Source organism: Thamnophis sirtalis, unplaced genomic scaffold (genome assembly GCF_051295495.1).
Source record: "Thamnophis sirtalis isolate CommonGarterSnake01/CBP01778 unplaced genomic scaffold, rThaSir2_p1.2 scaffold_7, whole genome shotgun sequence".
In the NCBI taxonomy this organism is placed as follows: Eukaryota; Metazoa; Chordata; class Lepidosauria; order Squamata; family Natricidae; genus Thamnophis; species Thamnophis sirtalis.
The window spans coordinates 41895161-41923045 of record NW_028261387.1 but is presented as its reverse complement, the minus strand read 5'-3'; the positions used below and the strand labels follow the sequence as shown (position 1 = coordinate 41923045).

Sequence of the window (27885 nt, the reverse complement as noted above, 5' to 3'; positions counted from 1 at the left end):
TTTTTTACAGTTACAATAACAATAGTGGACCTAACATAATCAGTTAATAAACAGAAACAATCAATCATAAAAGGTTTCCCATAATCTGATCTGGTTGAGAAGAGAATGATTGGATAGCAACTGTTTTACATCTAAGTCCTATTTCACACTTATACATTTACAATTTGGCAACTGAGAAATTATTTCAGATAGTTGACATTTAAATAGGCAACAGTACTTGTAGTAAAAAAATTTAAATGTCTTCATTGTTTTCTTAGTTTGGCTATCTGATGTAGCTTAACCATTTTTTCGTGAGATCCAGTATTTTCTTTTTTTCCAATCATCTGAGCTTTTCCCCCCATAGAATAGAATTGAAAGGGACTTTAGAGGTCTTCTAGTCCAACCCTCTGCTTAGGCAGGAAACCCTACACCACTTCAGACAAATTGTTATTTAATCTCTTCTTTAAAACTTCCAGTGTTGGAGCATTTACAACTTCTGGAAACAAGTTGTTCCACTGATTAATTGTTCTGTCAGGAAATTTCTCCTCAGTTCTAAGTTGCTTCTCTCCTTGATTAGTTTCAATCCATTACTTCCTCAGGTGCTTTGGAGAATAGTTTGACTCCCTCTTCTTTGTGGCAACCTCTGAAATATCGGAACACTGCTATCATGTCACCCTTAGTTCTTCTTTTCATAAGACTAGACATATCCAGTTCTATCAACGGTTCTGTATATGTTTTATACTCGAGTCCCCTAATCATCTTTGTTGCTGTTCTCTGCTCTCGTTCTAGAGTCTCATATCTTTTTTACATCATGGCAACCAAAATTGGATGAAGTATTCCAAGTGTGGCCTTACCAAAGCATTATAAAATGGTATTAACACATGATCTTGATTCTATCCCTCTGTTTATGCAACCTAGAACTGTGTTGGCTTTTTTGGCAGCTTCAGCACACTGCTGGCTCATGTTTAAGTGATTGTCCACTAGGACTCCAAGATCCCTCTCGCAATCACCACTATTGAGCAAGGTACCACCTACACTGTACCTGTGCATTTTTTTTTCTTGCCTAAATGTAGAACCTTACTTTTGTCACTATTAAATTTCATTTTGTTAGATAGCACCCAATATTCAAGTCTGTCAAGATCCTTCTGTATCTTAAGCCTATCTTCAGGAGTGTTATTCCTGCTAGCATGGTGTCGTCTGCAAATTTAATGAGTTCCCCATCTATCCCCTCATCTAAATCATTGATCAATATGTTGAAGAGTACTGGGCCTAAAACAGAGCCCTGGGGTACCCCATTGTTTACCTCCCTCCACGTAGATGCAGTTCCATTGAGGACTACACATTGCGTGCAGTTGGTCAGCCAGTTACAAATCCATCTGGTGGTGATACTGTCTAACTGACATTTTTCTATTATATCAAGTAGTGGGTTATGGTCTACTTTGTCAAATGCCTTACTGAAGTCCAAGTAAATTATATCGACAACATTCCTTTAGTCACTTTGTCAAAGAAAGCAATAAGATTAGTGTGGCATGATCTGTTTTTGACAAACCCACGTTGGCTTTTGGTTATTATTTTGTTTGCTTCTAGGTGTTTGCTGATTCGTTGCTTCATTATCTTTTTCAGAATTTTCCTGGTATTGAGGTCAGGCTGATAGGTCTGTAGTTTCTGGATCTTTTTTTTTTTTTACTTTTAGAAGATGGGAACTACATCAGCTCTTTTCCAGTTCTCTGGCAGTTCTCCGGTGCTCCAGGATCTTTGAAAGATATAGTTCAGTGGTTCTGAGATCTCGTCTGCCAGTTCCTTCAGAATCCTGGGGTGTAATCCATCCAGTCCTGGTGATTTGAACTCATCTAGAGTAGACAGGTGCTCACTTTCTATTTTCTTCCCTATTTCATTTTGTATTCCTAATCTGATTTTTGTGGTGCTGTTTTTGATAGGTTGGACTGTTTTATCCCTTTGTAAAGACAGATGCAAAAAATGAGTTAAGTAGTTTTGCTTTCTCCCTGTTGCTTGTTACCTTCTTGCCACTTTTTCCCAGCAATAGACAAATTGTTTCCTTGACTTCTTTTTTATTTTTAACATGTTGGAAGAAGATTTTTTCTTTGTTATTTTTTACTTTTGTTGCAAGCCTTTGTTTGTTATGAACCTTAGCTTTCCTCACTTCATCATTGCAGGCTCAGGATATGTTAAGAGTTCGTGTATTGTTCAGTATTGTTTGTTAATGTTGTGACTAGATGAGAAATTTTACACTCAAGTGACTTTATTGTTTGAAAGTATTCCGTTATCAGTTCTTTGAAGAATTGTTTAGATTCTTCTGGCATTTGTTTCAATATTACCTTGCTGGTTTCTATCTCTACTTTTGCTTAGATGCCATTCATATACCTTTAGCATCCTCAGGTAATTAAAGTGTAGGTTTAAGTTTAATTTTCACATAATTCTTATGCTTTTCCTAATAACTGTCTTGATCTTTCCTCCAGTTTAGTAGATGAAACATTCCTGTTCTGATGTTTGCTAACTTATTTTTGTTCTGCTTACCAAATAAAAAAATGATATTTTAATATTCCTTCACTACTTAGTGATATTTCTATCCTGCAAATCATATTTTTATCTCTTTAAAAACTTTCTTCGGGGCCTTAATAATTCTTGTTTCAATTCCTACTCAGGAATTTAAAAGCTATGGCGCTATATATCAGATGCAGTAGACCTTGTATTCTAAGATTATGTTCTAAGCAGTTTAAGCAAAAAGTATCCATGAAATTATTGCTCAAATACTACTACTCAGAAAGAATAACACTGAATTATTTAAAGGTGACACATTATTCTTACTTGGTTTGTTATCTTTTTTAGATCTCACATTCTTTCTTGGGACTTCTGCTTTTCTATTCTTTTCTAAGTATTTTCTATGATTTCCAATTTTCTTTCCTATATATGGCACACTTATCCTATGGTAACCACAGCTGGTGATCCTGTGAATGGCACAAATAGACCTAATTCATGTGCATATATATATATTTAAATAAAAAGAAATGCAAACTTTGTTCTGTATTAGGAGAATCTCTTTTGGTTGGGTAAGATCTCACTGTGCTTGGTATGTTTTGCCCAACCATTTCCCTACATCTTCCCACTTCATTTATTTATACCTAGCCCCTTCTGCCCCACCCCAAGAGGTCACATGTGTAAGCATCAGCTCTACCACCATCCGGGTAAGTTGGGTACCACCACCGGCTCAGAGCCGCAATGGAGTCATCACGCAATATTCCATCGCGTACCAGGCAGTGGAAGGAGAGGACAACACCAAGCATGTGGTTGAGGGCATTGGACATGAGCACTCCAGCTGGGAGATCAGCAACTTGGAGAAGTGGACAGAGTACAAAGTGTGGGTGAGGGCCCACACAGATGTTGGTCCTGGACCAGAGAGCATCCCTGTCTCTGTTCGCACTGATGAAGACGGTAGGTTTTGATACATGGTCAAAGGTAACAGGGACTCTATTGATTGTTACAAGTTTGTTTCTTAGGAATGCACCTTGGATCTTACTCTACAATATATAAACAACAATGTCCTCAATTATTTTAGAAATACAGCAGCTTCTTTATAATCATAGCCAGTTAGAATGTGAGTCAGAGTCAATCAATAAGTAATAAGAGTCTTGTCCATGTGAGATTCAGAGATAAGTTCTGTTGTGTAGAATGCTGCTACCTATATAGATCTGCTTCTTAACTCTCTATCAGGGACACATTGAAGCAAAACATTGTATAGCATTAGGTAGACAAGTCTGTAGGGTCTCAACTTAAGTTTCCTGTTGGCAGATTGACAGTACTCAGAGTGACTGGCACTTGTTATGCTACATTCTGGCCTCAAAACACTGGAGAGGCCATAAGTAAACATAGGAGAAAGAGAGCCACTCTTAAAATGAGAGCAGGCATTCTTTGGTTTTACTGCCTCTGCTGTATTACTCCTTGCATTGCTGAAATTCTAGGAAGTGATGCATAGCTATGTTCAGGGACTGTTTCCCAGGAAAAGAAACACATCTGCAGGTTCTGCTGCTTGATTTGTTTGCTATAGTTTTCACTTAGGAAAGCCTTAGCTAGAGGGGAGCTACTACCCTAGAAATGTCTTAGCAAACTTGAAACATTAATCTGAGGGCTGCATAGTTGGCTCTCCCAGGTAGGCTTTTTCAGGCGTGATTTTGAAAGCTTCCAATAACACTGAAGTTTCATAAATTGCAGGTAAGGTGAATGAAATCTCTCTTTTTTCGTATCTTAAAATGTATTTGTTAGTTAATACACTCTTCATAATTGGAGTGACGTGTACTACCCCAACATAAGTCAATCCCTGAGTAGTTGCCATTAGCATAAGGCTCTGTAGGTAAGATTCATAGAAGCTGGGCCCTGCAGAGCTGTCACAAGTAATATTCAAGGCATAACCAACTCTAATAAGAAAAGGGGTCAATATGTTAAGACACGGCTACATTTACTTTCCACTTGCTTTTTGGAAAGCCTGAAGAACATACATCATTCTGTCCTCCTTTCCTTTGCTAAATCATGATTTCCCTTGATGCTCCTCTTCAAGTAACTATTTACAATTAGGAGTGAGATCTATGGAAAATAATGTGTTGCCTAAAGCTGAGCAACTGTCAGCCAGCCATATCTTTTTTCTGGAATCATTTTTGCAGATTTCACCCACTTCCCAGTCTCCAATTAACCTCCTCTTGTACTGACAATTGAGGCACTGTGTGCTTTTGGATGCCCTGGATTGCTTTTGCAAAAGTTGAATGCTCTTATGGTTTTCCACGCTAAGACTGAATAGCAGTATGGCAAGCAGGGGACTCTAAAATGAATGCATTGCCCCATTCATATGCAGAAGGAGAAGCTTCTTTGAGAGAGCATTCCTCCATCCTTTCCCTCTGTGCTCTTTTTTAATTTGCATTGATATTTTTGTCTCTAGGTGTAAGAACCCAGAATAATAAGAATGCGATTTTGCCAAATAGTAAATAGGTTGTACACTACCTTATGAGAAAGTACGTCCTTGTAAGAAAATTGAAATTTTTCAGGCAACTGCCATTTTTCACTTTTTATTAAAAAGCACCCTATAACCTAGAAGCATAAGCAGGCATCTCAATCTTCAGAACAGCCTTTTGCTGTAGCAGTGGAGCAACTCACCGTAAGCCATTGTTCTAAATGCTTCTTTCCTCTTTAATAAATCTGCTTCCGTTCTCTGCTCTCTCTTTAATGCAAAGAGAGAGGGGGGGGTGAATCCTTAGTTTCCTGAGGAAAGCTTTGCATCTTCTTATAATAACAGGATATCTTAAACCAACGAAGATGCTGTACATGTATGCCATACACTGTTAATCTTTGAAATCTGACATGTCTATATATACACACACGTGTGTACAGAAATACTTGTTACTGAGAAAACTATTTGAAGAGTGAAGATTAGAGGAAGCAATCACAATTAAGGTACCATGATTTCTCTCTAATTAAGTTTTCCCATGTACATTGCAGTGCCCAGTGCTCCCCCACGGAAAGTGGAGGTAGAGTCAGTGAACTCAACAGCAATTCGTGTTTCCTGGAAATCACCCATCTCCAACAAACAGCATGGCCAAATTCGAGGTTACCAAGTCACCTATGTAAAAATGGAGAACAATGAACCAGTTGGACCACATGTCATCAAAGATGTCATGGTAGCAGAATCCCAGGTAAATTCTGTGGTTGATAAATATGCATACTTATTTGCAGAATTACCTGCATGTCAGTGATTATTATTATTATTTTGGTTCATAGGACTTCTATGAACACAGATGGGAAATCTATTATCCCAAATGGTGTTGAACTGATACTCTTTGAATTAATCCACAGAGTCATTGGTCATGGATAATGGAAGCTACAGTCCAAATGCATCTTGAGGGCCACAGATTCATTTTGTTTATTCTAAATAAATAAATAAATTTAGAATTTAAGGCCAACTGCACAGTATGTGGTATACAACACCATGTAACTAGAGATTGCAAGTATAAACTCATATAATGAAATTCAAATAATGAATGAAAAGATAGGATTAATCTAAAGAAATCAATTTGTGGAATAGGTTTAAGGAAAATACAACTAAATGGGCTTTTTGAATAACACATTCAAAAGGTTAAGTGTTATTAAATGTTGCTAATTTCACTAAAAATGGATTAAATGAGTTTCAGAATTGCCTTCTAACGTTAATTAAGACATTCTAAATGGAAAGTCTGGGATTCTTCAGTAGTATGCTGGAAATACATTTATGCTTTATTGATGGCTCTGTATTTTACTACAAGAGTTAATAAGGTTTATTATATTGGATTAATATGATTTGTCAAATCAAAGAACTTTCTGAAATGAAAGCAGTAATGAAAGGGTTGACTAGAATAAAATAGTTTTTGAGAAATCTAAGGTCCTTCTTAATATAATCCAGGGAGCAAGATAATATAAGCATTGCCTATCATCTCTTTGAAGTTGAGTATTTTATGAGGAGTTGCTTTGTGTAACCAAGTAATATACTCATAATGTCACTGAAATAAAGAAGAAACTAAGTCTTATGTTTGAACTATTTTTTGTAGTTTTTCTGCTTACTAAGACAGAATACCTTTTGCATTCAGGAGGGATTGGGGGTGGGATTCATGCTGAAAAAAAATCTGTAGTTCCTGAGGTTTCTACAGTTACAAGCTGGGGGTGATCAGTTGTGAGCTAGATTTTTTAATGGCACCCAGTAGAATTACAAGACAAGTGCACAGACTAATTGATTTTCTTCCTAAGTATAGTTGAATTATTTATCTCTCCCTCAACAGGCAGCAAAGCACAGCAAACAATAAGAAAAGAAAATAAATCTCACACACCTTTCATATACTAGAAAATAAAGCCCAGCCTAAGAATGAAGGAGAAATGAAATAAGAACCTATTAGCACGGGATTATATTTCTTGGATTAGATCATCAGAATTTCTATGAATCTTTTCAAAATGTTTGTATCTGGGAAGATACGAAAAAGTGATTTTACATAGTGATTTTGAGAAAGTTGTCCCTTTAGCTGGTAAAATTCATCAGTTTGCTATCTTTCTCAAGGGCTAAAGATTTGCTCTTCAATAAACTATATGGTTAATCTATAAATATAATTTAATTATACTTTAATTAAATAATTTAATTAAATCCATTGAACCACCACATTTTGTATAGGAAAGTAAGAGAGTCTATGCAGAAACAGCCACAGAATAACAGATATCTTTTATCTGTTTATACATATATCTGATTATCCTTCATGGATATGGCTTGCCTTTTATTTCTTGAAAGAAAATGGAATCTGTATATCCTTCAAAAATGGAGGTGCAGTATAATAGTCTAAGACCATGCCTTGCAAAGCTTTCTATTTGTCTTATTTGCCAGATGAGATTTGTATTAATTCTCTGCTAGAAAGAGGCTTCATTCTGACTGTTCACACATATTTGTTGGGATATTTTTCAGTTGGTCTCCAGTCATTGTTTCTTGTAGAAACATAGGCACTAAACTGAGGATACATTTAAACAGCAAGAGATTCCTAGCAAATTAATAAGTCAACTACGTGTGCAGGCTAATTCTAGATCTCATCCAAGGAATCAGTCAGTGTGAATGGGAATTACAATAATCTGTCCTTCCTGAAGGCACTTGCCGTTTTTTGTTTTTTTTATATGGGTGGGTGTTTCTGGATGACAACCAGACAGATGGAAAAGCTGCAAGCACAGTCAGGTGAAAGGCTTAAAGGCTAAAGGTGCAGCAATGTATCATATACTTGATCCAGCTGCCTGAGAACTGTCATAAAGCCAGAAAACCATTCAGATAATACCACCCTCTAAAATATTGGGAACCTTATCATCAGAAATGCAGTCAGCTTTCATATTGACCATTCAGATAATATTGCCTTATAAAATGTTAAAAGATTATCAGAAATGCACTGACCTTTTCACATAGCGTTGATAAATAATACTGTTCTGTCATTTACGTCCTCTTTTCCATTCATCTGGTCAAGAATATTTAAAGGGACATTTTGTCATATATAAAATACTGTTCTTCATTCTGTATTTAAAACTAATAGAAGGAAAAATTTAAAAGTATTACATATTCCTTCTTTCATTCAAATTTAGTAACTGATTGCTCCATAAGAGACACTTAACTAAATTTCTGTGCTATGTCTCTGCCTCCAGCTGAAAAGTAGCTAGCAGGACAGCATCAATCATTGTGTCCTACATGGGCAGAGAAACATTACTTTATCTCAAGAATTTGCCTATATGTATTACTTTAGCAGAGTTCAGGAGACAGTACTCTCCACTGTATAGTTTACCACATAAACATATTCTGCTTTTCTAATACAATAATTAAAGGTACTAATATGACAGTAACTTTGGATTCCAAGTATCAGAGAAAATCACACTGCTGTGCACATTTAAATTCTACTCTGGGCTTTGTGTGCCAATATATTTTGTGGCTTTCAGTCATATTCGGATATTTTGATTTGTATTCAAGATTCCAAGACACATAATATTTTGATACTTGACTGTACTGTATTCATTTTAGTTGTCAAGTGAGAAAATCATTTTACTTAGGATAAAATAAGAATATACAGTAGACGACATTATGCATCTTCCTGATTCTGAATATAACTTCCAGAACTCTTGCGATTAGTCAGATTGACTGAAATTTATGAGAATTGTCAAAAAAATCTGGAGGATATTTAATTGTCTACCTTGTGTCTACACACTGATTGACAACTTGTAAGATAAACTCAGAAATAAGATTTTAAAATAGCTGTTGCTCTCTTGAGAAGTGGGTCCTGGGTAGCAACTATTCCTCTAGAAAGAGAGTTATTTAACTATTCAGTTTGGCTTCATTAACAAGATCCACATGAGATTCACTGCTCTTAAAAAAAGAATTTTATTTTATTTATTAAGTAGATTTGTATGGCTGCCCAACTCACACACAGTAATTCTTTAATCAGACAGCTAAAGTAAAGAATGTGCATTCAGCAATTGTATATGTAGTGCTAGGGCAGGCCTTCTTTGCAACAGTTTGTAAACAAGGCAGAAAATAAATCTCAGACTAGTCCTGGTCAAACTAATCTATTGGGTGCTCTTACTAGAACTGTAGATTTGGTGATATCAACTGCCAACATTAGCTCTACTTGCATTGGTTACCTCTCTCTAAGCAGTAACAGCAGCTGATATGTTTTATCAAGGCCTTTGGTTCCCTTAAAGCCATTTATCTTACTCAGTGACACTAAATACTTAAGAAGCAATTGGGCTGTTTTAGCAGAGAACTGTTTTATCTGGTAGGTAGCAGTTTTATAAATTCAAACATTTAGCTGTAGCTGATTTCATCACAGAGATGCTCCTAAAGCAGAGGATCCTCTGATGAAAGTGAAAGATTATAGTATGTTGAAATTGACAGTGTAACCATTTTAAAAAAAGCAAACTTAAAATTGAATATGCACCACCATTTTTCTGGCCCATATTACATATTTCTACCCTGTTCTTTTAAGAAATAGAGCAATTGTATAATTGTGAGGTGAATATTTTACTAATATATATATATTTATCTTTAACAGTGGTGATGTATATGTCATATTTTAATACATTTATACCATAATGTTCTTTGGGGGAAGATTGTTATTGTTAGCAATGTCATTATCCACTTTTTGGAAATAATCCAAAGCATGTAATAAACTAAAGAATATCTGTTTATAACTGAAAATAATCGTCATTATATAATACAGCAGCTGAAAACCAGCAGTCCTTACTTCTTTGATTTAGGAATGGAAATGAATAAAGTTGAATATATTTTGCTAGCAAGAAAGAAATAGGAGAAAATAAGAAGTTTGCATATAGACAAGGATTTAATATACATGTGGGCAGGTTCAATCATGAGGGCTTGTCCACTTCCTCAGCCCCAACAGGATCAGACCCCTCCCAGAAAACAAAGCAACACTGTACCCTGGCCCAAGGCTGGTGTCTAACTGGAGCAGATCTGAGGGATTTTGTCAGCTAAATGCCTAACAACCTCTGAGCCTGCTCTATTCAAAAGGACTTGGGTCATCCTAAACAAGGCCTCTGAACACATGGGCATGGAAGAGCCATATAGTGATATTTCACCACCCTTACTGTCATGATTTTTTCATGAGTGCCCTCCAGCAGTACTTATGTCAGACTGGTTTTGTATCTCTTCACCAAGAGATTTCGTCCCCACCAATTCCTCGGTAAATAGTGAAAGATTCTGAGATTTGTTTGAAGCATCAAAGGTAGTGTTCTGACTGAGGCTTCCCAAGAGCATGAAGCATACTCCTGGTCCCGACAAAAAACCCTTTTATTAATTTACTGTGAATTCTGCTCATTTACATACAGCAAAGTCTTTCAAGGGAGGATTTACAGTCACAGACCTTATCTGGCTTGGAGAGCTGCCAGGCCAATATCTGGAAAACTTGGCAAGGAGTCTTGGAGAGTCACGAGCCAATTAAGTGAACTAATTGTCTCCTGCAAACTCCACTCCCCTTTTGCTCCTCTTTTATTTCCTCTGGGAGGGGCCATTCATCATCCACCTGTAGCCTTGCTCCCAAGTCGACCCCTGTTCTTTAGCTGTTCCCTTCATCTGGCAACTCTGCATGCACACCCTGTGAACAGGCTCCAACTATTTGTCTGTCTCACTGATGTCTGACTCTGAAGCCAGCTGGCATATGGCATTGTCCCCCACTCTGCCTCTGACACAGAGCCCTCATCAGAGCCTTCCCCAGACTCCAGGACTGGTCTATGTTCCTCCCCAACCTTCTCACTATCCAAATCTGCTGCCGGTTCCACTAGCCGCTGGTGGGCCATAACACATAGCTACCCCTGAACTAGATGTAATAATTGCCTTAAGCCACCAGATACATGGCTAGTTTTGTCCTAAGTTCCAGTTTGTTTCGATGGAGCATGCCTAGGTATACTTAGGTTTGCAGTTGTCATTTTGCACAAGTTGAAAAAATAAGCTCTCTTGCTTAGCTTTATGGTGAGAATTAAGACAATTGAAAGCAAGTTAAATATCAGGTTCTAATGCATTTTACGTTTTTAAAGATACGTTTGTGAAGAATGGTATATATTATTGGGATCTTGCTAGTGCCAATTCTCACGTATGAATGTGTTAATCCGCATCACCATTCCCTTATTCTATCTCCATTTTCTTTCCTCCTTCTCGTCTCCGTCAGTTGAGGCTTAAGGACTCTGCTGACCACGTAAGTACCATTTATTAGTGTGTTTGCTTGGATCAAAAGGTTCTGAGGATCATCTTATGAAATCTTTGTGCATAGTGCTGTCAAAACATCCCCATCAATCCTCAGATATTTTGAGGAGCTGCTCTGGAGCTTCAACCAGCTACAAATCCTGAACAAATTGGTATTTAGATTGCAAATAATGCAGAAAAGCAATTGACATTTCTGTCATCTTTATTTCCTGCTTGTTGCAATGCAATTTAAGACAGTTGAAGGGAGAGCAGTCCCTCTTTACTGTCCTTGCCCAACTGGCAAAATCAGTTTTATATAATCTTTAAACTTCATTGTTCCCAAACGTGAAATATACTTTGCTCTCTCAGCTATGAAACACAGGCTACAATACGAAAACAATCACATTCAGTCAAATTCAATTTTTGGAAGTAATTTTGAAATATAAATTTGAAGGAAGAAGTTTGAACATTGCCCTTTTGGACAGTGGAACCAAGAGAGAAAGGGAATGCTTAAACTAGCTGGTATGACTTCCATTCCTTCTTAAAGAGAAGGGCTATGTTTGAAGGGGTTTGCCATGACAGCCCTATGCCTACAATCATTGGAATGGTACCTTTCTTTGCTCACAGTCCATGTTTTCTTTCTTTCTTTCCTCCCTCTTCCTGCTTCACTTTCTCCATTAGCATGTAAGAATATCTCTTTTGTGTGCACTGTGGTATTCACTATTTCTTTGGGTGATGTTTATACCCTGTAGTGCTGTATATTTTAGTTTCTCTTTCCATGTTATTTTAATTGACATGATTAATGTATTTTGATTGATTCAGGTCATTCATGCAAACTTCCAGGGAAAGGGGAATCTTTTCCTATTCTAATTCCTGTGTCATTTTGATTGGTGTTTTTTAATTTGGGTTTCCAAATGAAAACAATGAAGAAATGCTAATGATTTTGAGAAATCAAGAAAGTGTCATACTCTATCCATTATAGTAAAGATTTGGTAAAATGTTGTGCCTGGATACTCAATTGTACAGAGTTCTCATGTACAGAGTTAATATTTTTATATTCTGCTTGAAAACCTTTTGATCCCTTTTAAACAGGTTGCTCCCAATAGAATTATGTGACAGAACTCAGTTTGGTCACAGAATAAATAAATATGTCAGAATGGTTTTGCATAGCATACTAAATCATACAACCTGTTGATTTGCAAATGAATTCTATTTCACACCAGGGACGTGCAGTCAGGGGAGGCAGGGGAGACAGAGCCTCACCACTGTCATTATTAAAAGGAAAAAAAATGTGAAAGGAAAAAGGCAAGAGCTGAGGTCAGGCTGAGCTAGTTGCTGCCAGAGTCACCGTGGATGACTCTGCTTAGTGCTTAACTGTTGTAAAAAGCCTCTTAAAAAGTGCCCTCTATAGGAGGAGGCAGGAAAACAACGTGCCTCATGTAGTCTGGTGTTTTATGATCACCCAAGCAGAGTTAAGCAAGGGTTAAAAGCCAAAAAATTCCTGACATAGATGAGGCATGTCGTTCTCCTGCCTCCTCCTGTAGAGGGCATTTTTTTAGAGGCTTTTTTAAACAGTTAAGCAGAGTCATCCACGGTGACTCTGGCAACAACTAGCTCAGCCTGACCTCAGCTCTTGCCTTTTTCCTTTTACTTTTTTTTCCTTTTCATGATGGCAGGCAGAGCAGAGTTGAAATCCTCTCTGAAACAGCTGGAAAAGGTACATGTGGGTCGGAGGGAGGGGGAGGAAGTCAAACTTCATCCTCAAGTGTAGATCCCTCCCCAAGTGTAGTTTGATTGCAGGCAGAGCCATGTTGAGTTTTCAAACACACACACACACACACACACACACACACACACAGCTGGATAAAACTATATAAGCCCAGCTTCACTGATTACAAGTTTGAAAAGGCAACGTGGCTTCGCCTGCAATCAAAGGCTCGGATAAGCTCCAATCCAACTTCTGTGTTTGTGTTTGTTTGAGAGAGAATGAGTGAGAGAGGGGAGGAGATAGTCCAATCCAACTTCTCTCTGTGTGTGTGTCTGTTTGAGAGATGGGGGAGGGAGGGGGGGAGGGAGAAGAAAAAGAATGAAGGAAACTTCACAAAAGAAAAAAACAAATGCTGTTGCTTTAAATCAGAACTGAGCATGCCTGGCTGTGGAATTCTGGGAGTTGAAGTCCACAAGTCTAAAAAAATTTGAAACCCCCGTGTCAGTGCCTCACCAGCCATAAACCTCACCGCACGTCACTGACCTGCACACAGGTTCAATGAATAGGGTATCTGATGCCTGCTATATGAACACAAAACTTTGGCTTTCTCCGTGCAGGGAAAAAATAGGAAAATTTGCTCTGGTTTTTGAATGTCTTCATTCTTGGGATGAATTAAATAAGGGTCTTGCATCAACTGATATCACTTTGATTAATCAAGCTGCAGAGTGCTCATTAACTCATTTATTCAAGGCCAAAACAAGGCTTCTGTTTAAAAAAGCATATGAACTACCTCAAAAGTAGTTTTCCCTAGCCATAGTCTACAAAACCAATTCCACCCATTCAAATATGATTAGACACTTCTTTAAAACTGTGAGTACATCAATGAAAAAGGAAAACTAGCATCCCATGCCTTTCTTTTCTATGGAGTTTACATCTTCCTTTGGTTGTTGTTTCAACCTATTTTCTTAATTTATGGGATGGGTACTTTATTGAACACCTGGGCATATAACAGCAAATGATTTAACTTGTCAGCCTCACCCACTTATCTTATTGCCCATCCCAATGCTTTCTTTTTTTGGTAAGCTTGTTATGTATTGCAGAGTTCTGTAGGAAAACTTTCTTGCCAATTAGAACTACTGCTCTGTTTGTAATCACAGTCGTATTAGTTTCCTGCCCTGCCCTGGGGTTTGATGGTGGAGTTGTTTTTTGTTTTTGCCATGTATCTAAGTGATACATTGCAACACAGATTTTTTTTTTCCTAACACCACATGCATATAATATAGCATGACCTGTTGATTCGAGGAACCTTTCTGTTAAATTTTGACTCAGTTTCTAAAAATAAAATTTGTCTTCCATAAGTGGTTTAAAATTCAATAAACAGTGATGCTGGAAAGCATTTTGGAAAGAGCCAAGGTGGCGCAGTGGTTAAATGCAGCACTGCAGGCTACTGCTAGATCAGCAGGTCAGCGGTTCAAATCTCACCGGCTCAGGGTTGACTCAGCCTTCCATCCTTCCGAGGTGGGTAAAATGACGACCCAGATTGTTGGGGGCAATATGCTGACTCTCTGTAAACCGCTTAGAGAGGCCTGAAAGGTCTATGAAGCGGTATATAAGTCTACTGCTATTGCTATATTTTATATATAAATGAAAGTAAGAGATAGTAAAAATCAATCTAAACTACAGTTAAGTTGGTCTTCATTCTCTTACAGCTTTCCAGTACCATCTAGTCAATTAGGAACTGATCTTTTGTTCCTTAGCTGTTTGGGCAGTTTCCTTTCTACTAAGGTGGAAAGGGCTTTATTTTCAACTAGATGCTGTTGGGCTGCATCAGCTATCAGACAGTGGTTAGCAATTGGAAAGTTGTTGTTAAGCAGGTGATTGGCCTTTAGTTGATTGATGCAATCCTTTTTGTTGGATCTTTCATTATCAGGGATGTTAACCAATCTTCCATTCCATATTCTTGCAGTATGTTGTTAACTGCTTGGCAATGAGTCATTGTAGACCAATCAGATGTTTCAATCAAAAAGCATGCAATTTATCTGGTACTGACCATTTCTTGTTCTTTTTTGCTATTTTCTCTTATACTATTTCTGCTATTAGTACAAGTTGTTTCACTTCAGCTTCTTTTTATTCTTATCCACCTCCTTTGTCTAAGGTGCATACAAATTATATTTCTTTGGATTATTCCATAGCTGCTCCTGGAATTGAGCTGGTTTTTTTCTTTGTCAGATGTTGATTGGTTTACTGCAGTCTCCATTGATGGATTGGTAAAAACCTTTCAGATTCAATTGAAATTGAAGATTCTGCAGTGTGCAGTTTGAGCGTATCTGCGGATCATTTTGGCTATAGCTGTTATTTGCTGCTTTATTATTTCCAGTGCTTCCTTAGTTTTCCTTGTTTCTAGCAGTTGTTTCTTGATTAGGTCTTTTTGTTCTTCAGCTTCTTTTCTTTTTTCTATTCTATCTTGCTGATCTTGTTTTCCAATCTAACCACCAAGACTTACACCATTTGACTTTTTTTCTTCTTTGTTGATTTTTGCATCTCAGGTGTTCAGTTATAATTGCAACCAGGCTGTACATCAGCTGGTTTATTTCTTGCAATGAGCTGGTTCTTATGTTTGATATTACAGTATTGGCATCTTTTAATGCCTGTGCAAGCTCCTTTTTTAACAAGCTTCAATCAGGCAAACTTATTCTGATGCTTTTGTGCTATTCTAGATGCTCAGTTATTCTTCATTTCAGTTCCTTCTGTTTTTTTTTTCCAGTTAAAGGTTTCTTTATTTCTGAGAAGTTAGAGGAGAGAGTGCCTGGTTTGGAAATGAGAATGGTTTAATAGCTAGGCTGGCTTCCTCTACCATCAACCTCTATTGTCTCTATTGTCTTAGCTACCTCTGGCAAGGCTTAGGTTTCTTTGGCCTGGACAGACCTTTGCAGGACCTCTTCTAATTCTACTTTTCTGAGCATTTTATTTCATATTATAAATTGATGCTGACCTGCTAGCTGCTATTCTGTTATTTCTGATTCTGATGTTGTTCTTTCCAGAACTGGTGGATCCTTTTTCAGATATCCTCTTTTTATTGAATTTGTAATAGCAAATCATTATTTCTTTGTTTTCAGTCTTTTTAGATTTGCAATGGGTAGGAAACCTTTCTTCCAGTAGTTCTGCAGCTGCTGGCCCTGGTTGCTCAGTCAACAATCCTGAATCCTGTAGTCCACTTGTCACCAGATGTCCAGAACTCCAACACCTAGCATGGTCTTATTGACCCAAGTAATAACTGGTCCAATATAGGTTTCTGTAGGTTATTTCTCACCATATTGTTTATGGGAGAGACACTCTTCATCTGCTTCTTCTGATGACATCTGTCCAGGATGGTTGAAGGTGTAGCATAGCTCTCACATTTCTCAAGACATGCTAGCAGCACAACTACGACAAGGCAGTGCCTCACTAAGGGATGATTGATTATTTTTATTAGCTGCTCAACAGCATTTGATTCTTCAGTGGAGACATTCAATTTAGAGATATTATTTTGTTGTTTATTGACTAAATTATTCACTTATCAGACCACAAGTAACTTCTATCATATTGCATTATAATTGTAAAGTTCCACAAACGTCTCCAGATGTTTTCTGCTTTCTGCTTAAATTAGAGGGGAAAAGTTGAATATCTGTGTACCTGATCTGAGAAAAGAGAAGTTTCTTAACCTGTATTTATAATCTTTAAAAAACTTGCCTTTCCAATTTGTAATTTTAACTCTGCAGTTTCAGTGAAGATATATATTAGCTGTGAGAACTGAAAGAGCTTGAAAACAAACACACTTTTAAATTGGTTAGAGGAAAACTCCAGAGTATATCTGAGAGTCAGACATGCTCTGCTATTCATTTCCTTTTCAATTTGCTTGATAAATATGATATTTTTTTCTCCCTACAGGAAACCATCATAGGGGGCCTTTTAGCAGAAACGACCTATTCTGTCAGCATCGCAGCCTATACCACTAAAGGGGATGGGGCCCGCAGCAAAGCCAAAGTGATTGCTACAACTGGAGCAGGTCAGGCATTTGTTCTACAATATGTCTTGATGAACAGGCCTACTTTACTATCTTTTTTGAGCTGCTGAATCATTGATGTAATTGGAATCATGGCAGAAATGTACATCTTCAAATAAATTGGGAATATTTGAGCGTTCTACGCCTAGTCTGTAGACTGTTTGCAGGTGGTAGCGAATGGAACTAAACTAAATACAGGCCTCTGTTCCCCAAGGGCCACTTCATCCTTTGTAATCTACAGGTATTAGCAACCAGCAGATGTCTCAATCAGAACCGGAATACAATGATACTGTTGTGTTAATTATTGGTATTTGTTACTTTATCCTTCACCTCTTATTAGCTCTCATGGTTAACAGTTTTTTGTAGATTTATTTGCCATGAATTACCTTTTTTCAAAAATCATTTATACTGATGGCCATTACCACATTTCATGGCAAGGATAGGCTCTAACTTGTCTATCTCAGGCATATAGTCATCAGTTGATGTTGATGGTCCTATGCACTGTTTTGTCTGTTCTGATCCTATCTATAATTCATTGAATTATCTTGACTTTAGTATATGAAACAAAGAGAAGAAATTATATGTCCTTACAAGGTACATGGTGGGAAACATATATTTTCATTTAGATGCCTTTATTTGTGTCTGTCCTTCTTAATCTTTCCTTTATCTGGATCAGGACAACAGCTTTTAATCCACATAATATGACCAAGAATTGACAACATTGTGTTTATTATATGCACCATGCAGCACAGATAATTTTTTGCCTGATGCCAAACTTCAAATACCCAAAATTTAAAAAAATTTATCAACTTTTTAAAAATATTGAAATTCCCACATCAAGCATGAATAATAAAATTTTATCAGATTTAGTGACTTCCTGAGACTTTCAATTTTTTTAAAAAATCTTTTGGTACCTGTATCAGTAACTACCCATATTAGACTCTCAATCCACCAGTGATGCCTTAGATTGGAAACTACCGAAGTATACAATTGTAATGAGTTAAATGTTGTGTAGGACTCAATCTTATCTTCTGAGCTGTGTTTCTGAATAAGTACTTAACTCTGTCGACTGTTTGGAAATGATATTTGAAACGAAGATAAAACTACAAAAACAGAAGAGCATTGAAATTTGTTGCAGTACAGAAATTATTATCCTTGATTAAGGAAATGCTGCATTTCTTATGCCTGTTTCTTCTTCCTGCCTATATAAGGACAAACAAACAGATGATGGAAATGGACTTGGGGACACATAGAGGTCCTCAATAGAAAGCACACTAAGATTCAGTTGGAACTGCCTGCTATATTCAGGATTTGTAGTTACAGTCTTATCCAAGTATATCAAATGAGACAATGCAGAGCTTTTTAAAGGACTTTCTGTAATAGTCTCTTGTTTTGGAATGATGCCTGGTTGTTTACAGTATGCTAATTTCTGTTGGCTTCAGATTTTGCTCATTTTTTTAAACTTTAAACTATTTTTTTAAAGCAATGAATGAAAAGATTATCTACTCCTGTCTTGGTATTTGCCAAATTTCAACAGACATTCTTAAAACACTTTTTCATTGAAGAATATACTCATTCCAGAAATGTTAATGCAATGGTAGAAAGAGAAGCCAGGTATCTGGAGAACAAATGAGATCGGGAATACCTTTGGAGCATTGTTGTCATATAAAAAGTGTGCATCTTCTGATCTAATCTATGCCAGGTAGTCTTGACAAAATTTTAGATTAGTTCCAAGTTCTACAAAATCATTCCATCAAAACTTATTTAAATTCCTCCTTGTACCATTCTTAGTGCTGCCATCTCTTAGTTTCTCTGTCATATCAATTCTGTTCACACTACCACCAAAGTATCCAATGAAACAAAAAAAGTTGGCTAAAACATTTTCCATAATCTAAATTCTAAATTTTGCAGAGGAGCATCATCATCATAACTTAGCTAAACCTACTCAAACCATATGTGGAATATTACTGTGTTGTTGTGATTTGTCTCTGGGTGCCACAATCCAACACAGGCTAATGCTTATTTTGGCAGTAAACAGGCTCTGAATGGTTCTGCAGCGGTTGGATTTACACATCAATTTCACCTGATGTGGGGGAAAGAGATGTATCTGTTGTGGGTGTAACTGAAATATGAAACCATTCATTTTATACAGCAGGTGTTAAGCTTTGATGGGAGCAGCCCTTAATTTGTACTGCTCATACAAAATTTGGAATCAGGTTGTTGCACAGCCATCACATCAGCATTCCTAGCAGGAACCAGTTCATCAGCTTAAACGCAGTGTATTTTGATTGCAAGCAGCATGCTACACTCTCTCAGGAGCTCACACAGGTGGTGAAATTATAACTGCTACTATGAAATTTCTCTGCATCAAACTAGCAGAGACTCCAAAGCTGAGTCTGGGCATGTCCTCAATAACTTATTCAAGTAACCAAATATCTATGTTATAATTATACTTTTTACCTTGTTCAAACTATCCAAGATTGCATTATCTGACATTTTGAAAAATGTTGGAGTTCAAGGAATGCTTAGATAGATGCACTGAGATTTAAGACAGAGCTGGGTAAGGAATCCATAGATACTGTTTTTGGTTGTAATATGGATAATTGTTAAATTTGGATATATTTATAAAGCTAAAAACCAAACTTGTATTTTCTGCATTTTAAATTATTTGTCTTACAATTTGGTTTCTTCTGCATGTTGCTACATCACTTAATAACATGCTAGATTAATCATTATTCTTTTTTTCTGGAGTTAAAGAGTCCACCATCCCATAAAATAAAGCCTTGGACAAAATATTTATTTTTATTTAAGTATGGGATACAGAGCGTAGTAAAAACTGAGCTACCCATTCAGAATTACAATGAAGAACAGCTCTTCCTAGGCCGAACCACTTCCGGGCACTTTGGAAGTTCACATGTGCCATCCTGGGTGTGCAAAATGCTTTAAACATTCTAATTCATTTAGATATGGGATCATTTATCTGCAATCTGATGCAGCATAATCTCAGAAAAATCTGTGTAGATGCAGGATTCCGTTTGTAGCTATTTGAATGCTTCAAAATCTAAATTTCGCTTCCATTCATAGCCTAATACCCTGTTTTTGTTCCACAGTCCCAGGCAAACCTACTATGATGATCAGTACAACATCTATGAACACTGCTCTAATCAATTGGCTCCCGCCCAAAGAGATGGTTGGAGAGCTCCTGGGCTACATGCTGCGATACAAATGTGCCGATGAAGAGAAGATGATAGTAATTCAGTTTGGAAAAGATGACGATCACTACACCGTGACCAAACTTTACAAGGGTGCCACTTACATCTTCAAATTGTCTGCAAAGAATAGGGCAGGTCCTGGGGAGGAGTTTGAGAAGGAAATAAGTACTCCAGAGGAGCCACCAAGTGGCTTCCCTCAGAACCTGGAGGTGGTTGGGCTTACCACCTCTACCACTAAAGTGACCTGGAATCCACCACTGCTGGCTGAGAGGAATGGAAGAATTACCAACTATACAGTTGTATACAGAGACATAAACAGCCAGCAAAACCTGACCAATGTTACTAAGGAACAAAGTATCACTCTGACCAATCTCAAATCTGATACAACTTACGACATCAAAGTTAGAGCCCACACTAGCAAGGGAGCGGGACCTCTGAGCCCCAGCATTCAGTCAAGGACGATGCCAATGGAACAAGGTAGGCGCCTCTTGATGTGGTCAGAATCCCTATGATAGAAAATGGGTAAAAAATGTCCCATTTGGTCTTATCTTATTCAATCTTACTATACCTTATAATAGGGGAGGGAAAGAATAGGCATGAACATTGTATCACAATGTAACCAATTTCATTGTATTTAAGTACAATGACAATAAAGATTATACTTATACTCACAACCAGTAGTGGGATTCAAAAGTTTTTACTGCCGGTTCTGTGGGCGTGGGGTGGCTTGGCTGGGCATAGCAGGGGATACTGTAAAATTTCCATTCCTTCCCTACCCCACTAACCTGCTTTCCAGCTCCATTCTCCTGTGCAGGGCAACACAAGAAGATCCAACACAATCAGCTGGGACTCAGGAGGCAGCAAATACATGGGGGCTGAGCCAGCCAGAGGTGGTATTTGCCGGTTCTCCAAACTACTCAAAATTTCTGCCAACGGTTCTCTAGAAGTGGTCAGAACTGGCTGAATACCACCTCTGGTCACAACCAATGTCATGTAAACTTTAAAAAAGAATTTCTTTAAGGAACCAGTACCCAGTAACTCTTTTGACTTTTGGTGATGAAGAGCCAAAAGAGGAAGTGAAAAATCTGTGTTAGTTTGAATGTAAGATGTGAAAGGGCAAGATTGGATAACAGTTGCCTTTAGTTGTTCCCCTGACAATGCTCAAGAGAAGTCTTTTTAATTGCAGTGTTCGCAAAGAATTTCCGTGTCAGTGCAGTGATGAAAACCTCAGTGCTACTTTGTTGGGAAGTGCCTGATTCTTATAAATCGGCAGTACCATTCAAGGTAAGGATCTATCAGCATCCAAGTTAGAAGCCTTATCTAAGTGTAGTAATTACTGTAGAGTCTTCCATGCAGTCCTAAATCTGACTTTGATTTGATAAAAGTGATAAGGGAACAGACTCTTTATCTGAAAACAGTTGTTGTGCTGCCACCAGGTCATTGTTTGTTGAAACCACCTAAGCATATAAACCTAGACAGACACATCAGGATTTTGGCAGCAGAATGCTTTGTCTTAGCTGCTGCAGAGTTACCTGCACTTTCTCATTCCTATCTCCTTTAAGACTCAGTCACTAAAGTGTAGCAATCAGCCACTAGGCAGACCCTCCAAATTCCTTGCATATCCTAAATTCTGCTGAATTATTAGACTGTATTAGTAAAGGGCACAGAAACATAAAGTTTGTACCATGGGAGTTTATTCAGAGTAACTCATTTAGCTAAGGTAATATTTAAACATAATATGCCTATTAAAATGCTTTTTAAAAAGGAAGATAGTAACCCTAAAAAATTATAAGCAAAAGATCATAATGAGAGAACAAACTGTACCTCCACCTAATAAAAAATGTACTTAGAAGGCTGATACAGGTAACCCTATCTTCCCACATGCACATGTGTATTTCCATGCTTTCTATCTCTTACTGATATACACAATGAGACCTGGGATGGGAGTTGCCTTTATAACTAGCAGACCCTAGCAGCATCAGCTGCCCATAGCAAACTATTTAATTTTGTATTGAAAGCCTCCACAGAAAAGATAAAGAGTCAGAATCTTGCATCAGATGTTGTATTTATGTCTCCCACTTCCTTTCCACCCAGATCATTTTGCCATCATCATGCAGACTCCTTGGAGGACAGCCAAGTCAATCTCATGTCTGGATGTACTTTCACTGCCTCTAAATTTCCTGCAAGAAATCAGGGCAGAAATATCATATCTGGGCTACAAAAATCTGGACTTTCATTGGATGGCAACAAAGAGATGCCATCTTTATGGATGCCTGGAGTTTTACAACCTAAATATGCTAAACTTACAGGAAGGCAGACATGAACCAATGAAAATGGCAGGCAAAGGGGGAGCCACCAGAGAGAAGACATGGAAAATATTTACAAAATCCCGACTGTCTGGCATAATTCTGAACATCTGACCACTCTAAACAAGTGCCTTAGAGCAAACTAAAGGCATCTTGGTACGAAATTGTGCCTGCTCACCTTGCTAGCAGTGGGCGGATATACTGTGACAGTTAAGCCAAAAGGTTCTCAAAACAGAGGTACAAATTATGTCAGCAATATTGAGGTTCAGGGCCATGAAATACAGAGCAAAGAATCCATGGAAGCATGGAAAAGACACAAAGAAGCATCAACGGGGTGTAAAGTCCCAGGAGTATAAGAAAGGAACTGTCCCTTCACCGTGACAGACGAGAATCAGCTGTTTAATAAGCCTTCTAGGTTGCAATAAAGATTTGTATTTAGTCACACTACGTTGAATGTACAGAGAACCGCTGCTGTAGATTAAGCTTCCTGCAGGAACTAAGGAAGATGACCTTGACAGAGACTTCTGTTGCCTAGCCAAGCCTGTTAAAATCAGGATTTAAAGATTTACTGCTGAGTCCTTGACAGGGAAGCCTGACACATTTATTAATGGTGGATTCTGGGCTGGGATTTCCTTATTTCCAGTTCAACAAATCCAATGTGTTCTCAGTAGAACTAATGAATTTATCAAGATACTACTGTATGTAAAGTTCAGAAGGTCCATCTGGCTAGGCTAATATAGCTTAGGTTGCTGATGAGGGTTAAGTTAGAGTTGACAGCAATTTCCCCTGCAAGCTGGCCACATGGAGACTTGGGAGCAGATGATGCTATTGGATTGCTAACTGTGGAGTAGCTATGCAATTATAAGAAGTGTAAATGAGCTTCCTTATACCTATTGCTGATTCTAGATGTGCAGGTTATGTGCAGGGTTAGGTACCGAAGGAATAACTGCCCTGGATATGATCTGTGAAACAGGAATGTTCCAAACAAGCCTCCCCATGTGCCTAACTGTTTAATTCGCACATGTAGAATGCCATGCCAAAGCCTAATAATTAATAAGCACTGCTGATAAATCTCCACGGGAACAATTAGCATTATCTTCACTTGATAAACAGTTGCACACTAAATCTACAGCCCAAAGAGTGTCCTCTTTCTCTTTAACAGATTTAATTAAAGCCTATATTGTCCAGATTATAACATGGAGGTGTTCGATAAATCTCACATTTTTTTTCTTTCTTTTAATGGGGGGAGAACTGGGACCTCTGGAAATTCTTTACTGAAAATCAATAGTGAGGTTTTCAGTTTCTTCTAGCAACAATCATTATTTCATCTGGATCAGGAGATAAATTCCCTTCCCCTCCCCCCCCAAAAAAAACCTGGTCTGGTGGAGTGAGTAGTGGCATTATGATAAGATGTCTGTTGCAGTCAGAACCTGATGATATAAGAGTGCTTATTCCCTATTTCTTAAAGGATTGTTAGATGTGTGTTTTCTTGTGAAATGTGACTCACTGTACCCATTTTCATGAGATTGTAAGTAGAATATTACTGGATATATAGAGTAGGGCCCCCCAATCTTTTGGACATCAGGGACCTGTTTTGTGGAGAAAGGTTTTTTTGCGGACTGAAGGGGGCACAGTTTTGCATCCCGTGGATGGGGCTTTGCTTGCTTTCATGGCCCAGTTATTGGCATGCCGCGGATCGACACTGGTCCACAGATCAGGAGGTTGGGGACCGCTCATATAGACTATTGGCTTACCATCCACAATCTTCATTTTTAGCAAGTATTAGGTGCTTATTTAAGAAACAGAGGAGAAGTTTTTGATTGTTTTTGTTGCTTTGCCACAGTTAGACTGTAGTTAAAGATGGAATCAAAGTTTGGCTGTTAAAGCAGAGACAGCTCACTATATTCCAGATGTCTGGAATTATCTGAGCAAGTCTGCATCAGCCATGAGAGGAAATGAATTTTTATTGTCTCTCTATATCTGTCTTTCTCTTAACAACATAAAAAATCAGTAACAAAACCTTTATATTTAATTTTCTTCTTCTTTTCTTTCTTTTTCTGTTTCTTTTCTTATTTAGTCCTTATTTTTTGTTTTTTTTCTAATATTTCTATTGTTTTTAATCTTAAGATTTTCTGCTATAAAAATTATACTTAAAAATCAGTTTAAAAAAACTAGTGAGGCACCATGAATTGCTGTTTCTTCCAAAGACTAGCACAATGAAGATTCTGAGTGCCACCTTTTGAAATCATCCTTTCAAATAGGAATCGTCAGAGTATATTGCACTCTATGGAAACAAAATGTACTTTAAGTTCCAAAGTAATACACAAGGGATCATTTTGGACAACAACATTCCCACAGAATCAAGATAATTTCAATTTAAGAACTAGATCTAGAGTCCAGTTGAAGTGGAATTAGAAAACGAGTGCTATCTCAATATTGAGAAACTCCCAAGATAAATACCTCATTTTAGTATCGATTACGGTTAAAATCAGTTTTCACATATTATCAGAAGATCACAGCAAAGACCCAACTTGGAGATAGAAATTTGGTGACAAAATTCATTTCTTTTCCAGGACAAAATTTCTAAGAGTGAAATCCATTGCTTTATTTATTTTGCTTTCAGATTTTATACAATGGGCAGACAGTGGAGGTAGATGGACATTCTATGAAGAAGCTGATTAATGATTTGCAGCCAGACACAAATTATTCCTTTGCACTTACAAACCGGGGAAGTAGTGCAGGCGCATTGCAACATCGGGTCTTCATCCGGACATCACCTGATGTTTTCCAGACAAAGCCTGGTTCCACATACAAATATATCCATAATGGACAGTTCACCCTCACCCTCCCCAAAGTGAAGACTTCTGTGCCAGTCAGGTATACTCTCTCCACATCTCTGATTCCATTCTGATACTGATCTGCCACTATGTTCTCCAAAAACACAATACAGTAGAATAAGTACTGTATTTTCCTATTCAGATTAGGAAATCCTTGAAGAGTGAATATATTTTTGTATGGGTAGTAAGATGGTATCACTGGGAATCACGTCAGATTTCATAGACTCTGATTAATTATTCAACTACAAAATGCTCTAAAATATATCACAATACTAAGGACAATATACAAGAGATTAGTTTATAGGAATTGAAGTAGCAACCTATTAGGATTCTGATTTTGGACAATTATTTTTCTGTATTGCATATTGCCTCTTTGAGTTATATATTCTTTATGTTAATTAAGGCCATAAAGCTATAATCTCCCTTTCTTTCCTCTTAAAGGACGCAGGATGACCTTATCTGCCCAATTACTTGAGTAATGAATGTAAATCCCTTGCAAAGCTTGTTGAAGTCTCATTTGTGTTTATAGTTCCATAACATACCACTGAAATTGATACTTCGCTATTAAAAAAACTAGGCTTTACAACATTATTTCTTTAATTCATGACAGTCTGAAGAATGCAAAGAAAGTGAAGCAGTGAGGGACCGTTACAGGGATTTTATGGAGAGCATTCCATTATCTCTAGAACCCACTGTTTCTCTCTTCTTCCTTCACAGGTCGTACTACATTGTGGTGGTACCAATAGAGCACACAAGCAGCATGCTTGCCTCCAAACGGAAGAGTCCAGATGAGATGGAACTGGACCAGGTATGAGAAGAAAGAAATATGCTACTGCAGGGGTTCTCAGACTTCTTAGTTGAGAGGTGAATCAGTGATCCCCTAAGTCAGGTGTGTCCAACCCATGGCCCGCTGACCACCCGCAGCCCTGGATAGCTAGTACTGCAGTCCCGTGAGATTATAAGAATGTTTTTTAAAGGAAGTTTGTTATTTAGATACATTAACTGTATTATATATTTATATGTGGCCCAAAACTACTCCTTTTGATTCAGTATGGCTCAGGCAAACCAAAGGATTGGAGAACCATGCACCTAAACCAAGAATGTCAAACTTGGATGCATCATGCGCTGGCCACGCCCATGCCCAGTTTAGTGAAGGGAAGGCAAAATCATGATACATCATGTGATGCCGCCATGACTCCACACGTTTGACACTCCGGGCCTAAATGATAAATATGTGTGAGTCCCCTCATGAATAAAACAACACAATGATTGAATAACTGCATTAGCTAGGAGTAGGTTTCCGAGTACAATTCAAAATGCTGTTAATACCTTTAAAACCTTAGTGGCATGAGGGTGCCTAAAAAAGCCACTTTTGCCTGGTAGAATCTGCCAATACAACACAGATAATATCTGCTCAGGACATCAAGGATGGGGGCCTACCCTCCATGGTGAGAGTACTCCCTATTCCAGTGGTCTTCTACAAACTTGTAAAGACCCATCTTTTCCAAAGGGCCTTTGGGCACTATATACTAAACTGAGAAAATTATAGCAGTCACCAGTAGTTATATTCACCCTGTGTGCTGGGGATAGTAGTATTGATAGAGAATTTGGCATTTTCTGAAGCTGGATATCCTTGTGTTTGCATGTGTGAGATTATTCCCCTAGGACAGCAGGGTTTATCACCATCTCTTAATGTTCTTAGAAGCACTAACTTCCTCAAATGCCCATTAACTCCAACTAAATCTAAAAATTGCCTGCAATTTTAACTTGAAAGAAGTCATTATGCTAGAATTCCCAGAGGTGTTACTGCATTTATGGATCACACTTCATTTCCTTCTGCATTCTATTTCACAATCTCTCTTCCAAGCAAAAAGGTTGGTGTGCGTGTGTGTGTGTGTGTGTGTGTGTGTGTGTGTGTGTGTGTATTTGACCTCAACAGATAGGACTTGAAGACCCAGTGTATGGATGCAAAGGAACAATATCATTCTAGAGACCAAAAGTCATCAACCTCTGTCCCTAATACTGTATCAGAGCATGATTTTATATAACGTCTGACTTTTAGGGCATCATATTTGCTCTGCTGCTGTATGTTTGTTTTTACCATTTTGTATGAAATATACATTATGCCTTCCTTCACTTTAAATTAGAATTTCCGTTTCAAACCCTGGCAGCCGTTTGTATTCATTAAAAAAGCACACTTAAATATCTGAGAGCCTCTCCAAGCAATGTAATTAAATTCTTGATATGTTTATATCATTCTTACAAATTTATGGGTGACTATGATCCTCATTTTTTTAATCTGGATCCCCTATGAAATCTGTTAGTACCATATGGGATTTTATAAAAAAACAAAACACCTTTGCTATAAGGCAGACATACAATATGGAAAATATAATGTGTCTGACAGTACTCCAGACTGCAAAGTATGCTTGCTGGGTAAGATAAATCCATCTCAAAGCCTGCCAAACTATTATTTTTCTCTGAAAGTTCAAATTCATCGGCTTCCACAATAGATATTTTGGAAGCTATTATCTAGTTTCCAACCTCCCCTTTCTGGTTAAAGTG

General features: G+C 37.7%; 1 protein-coding gene and 1 long non-coding RNA gene across 10 annotated transcripts in view; one reads left to right on the top strand and one right to left on the bottom strand.

The window, feature by feature from the left end:
• The window catches only part of LOC148044625 (uncharacterized), a 156944-nt gene that overhangs the window by 34961 nt on the left and 94098 nt on the right, over nucleotides 1-27885 (bottom strand). The gene's annotated exons all lie outside the window — the stretch shown is intronic.
• The window catches only part of PTPRF (protein tyrosine phosphatase receptor type F), a 624376-nt gene that overhangs the window by 542312 nt on the left and 54179 nt on the right, over nucleotides 1-27885 (top strand). For 5 of the 9 annotated variants that reach the window (XM_087719818.1, XM_087719823.1, XM_087719819.1 and 2 more), the window contains 8 exons: nucleotides 3124-3429; nucleotides 5482-5675; nucleotides 11202-11228; nucleotides 16851-16968; nucleotides 20076-20654; nucleotides 21364-21461; nucleotides 25107-25360; nucleotides 26038-26128. In XM_087719818.1, the coding sequence (XP_087575944.1) occupies nucleotides 3124-3429; nucleotides 5482-5675; nucleotides 11202-11228; nucleotides 16851-16968; nucleotides 20076-20654; nucleotides 21364-21461; nucleotides 25107-25360; nucleotides 26038-26128 (1667 nt within the window). The remainder of the gene's footprint in view (nucleotides 1-3123; nucleotides 3430-5481; nucleotides 5676-11201; nucleotides 11229-16850; nucleotides 16969-20075; nucleotides 20655-21363; nucleotides 21462-25106; nucleotides 25361-26037; nucleotides 26129-27885) is intronic. The other 4 variants (XM_087719825.1, XM_087719822.1, XM_087719824.1 and 1 more) reach the window with 1 other exon arrangement.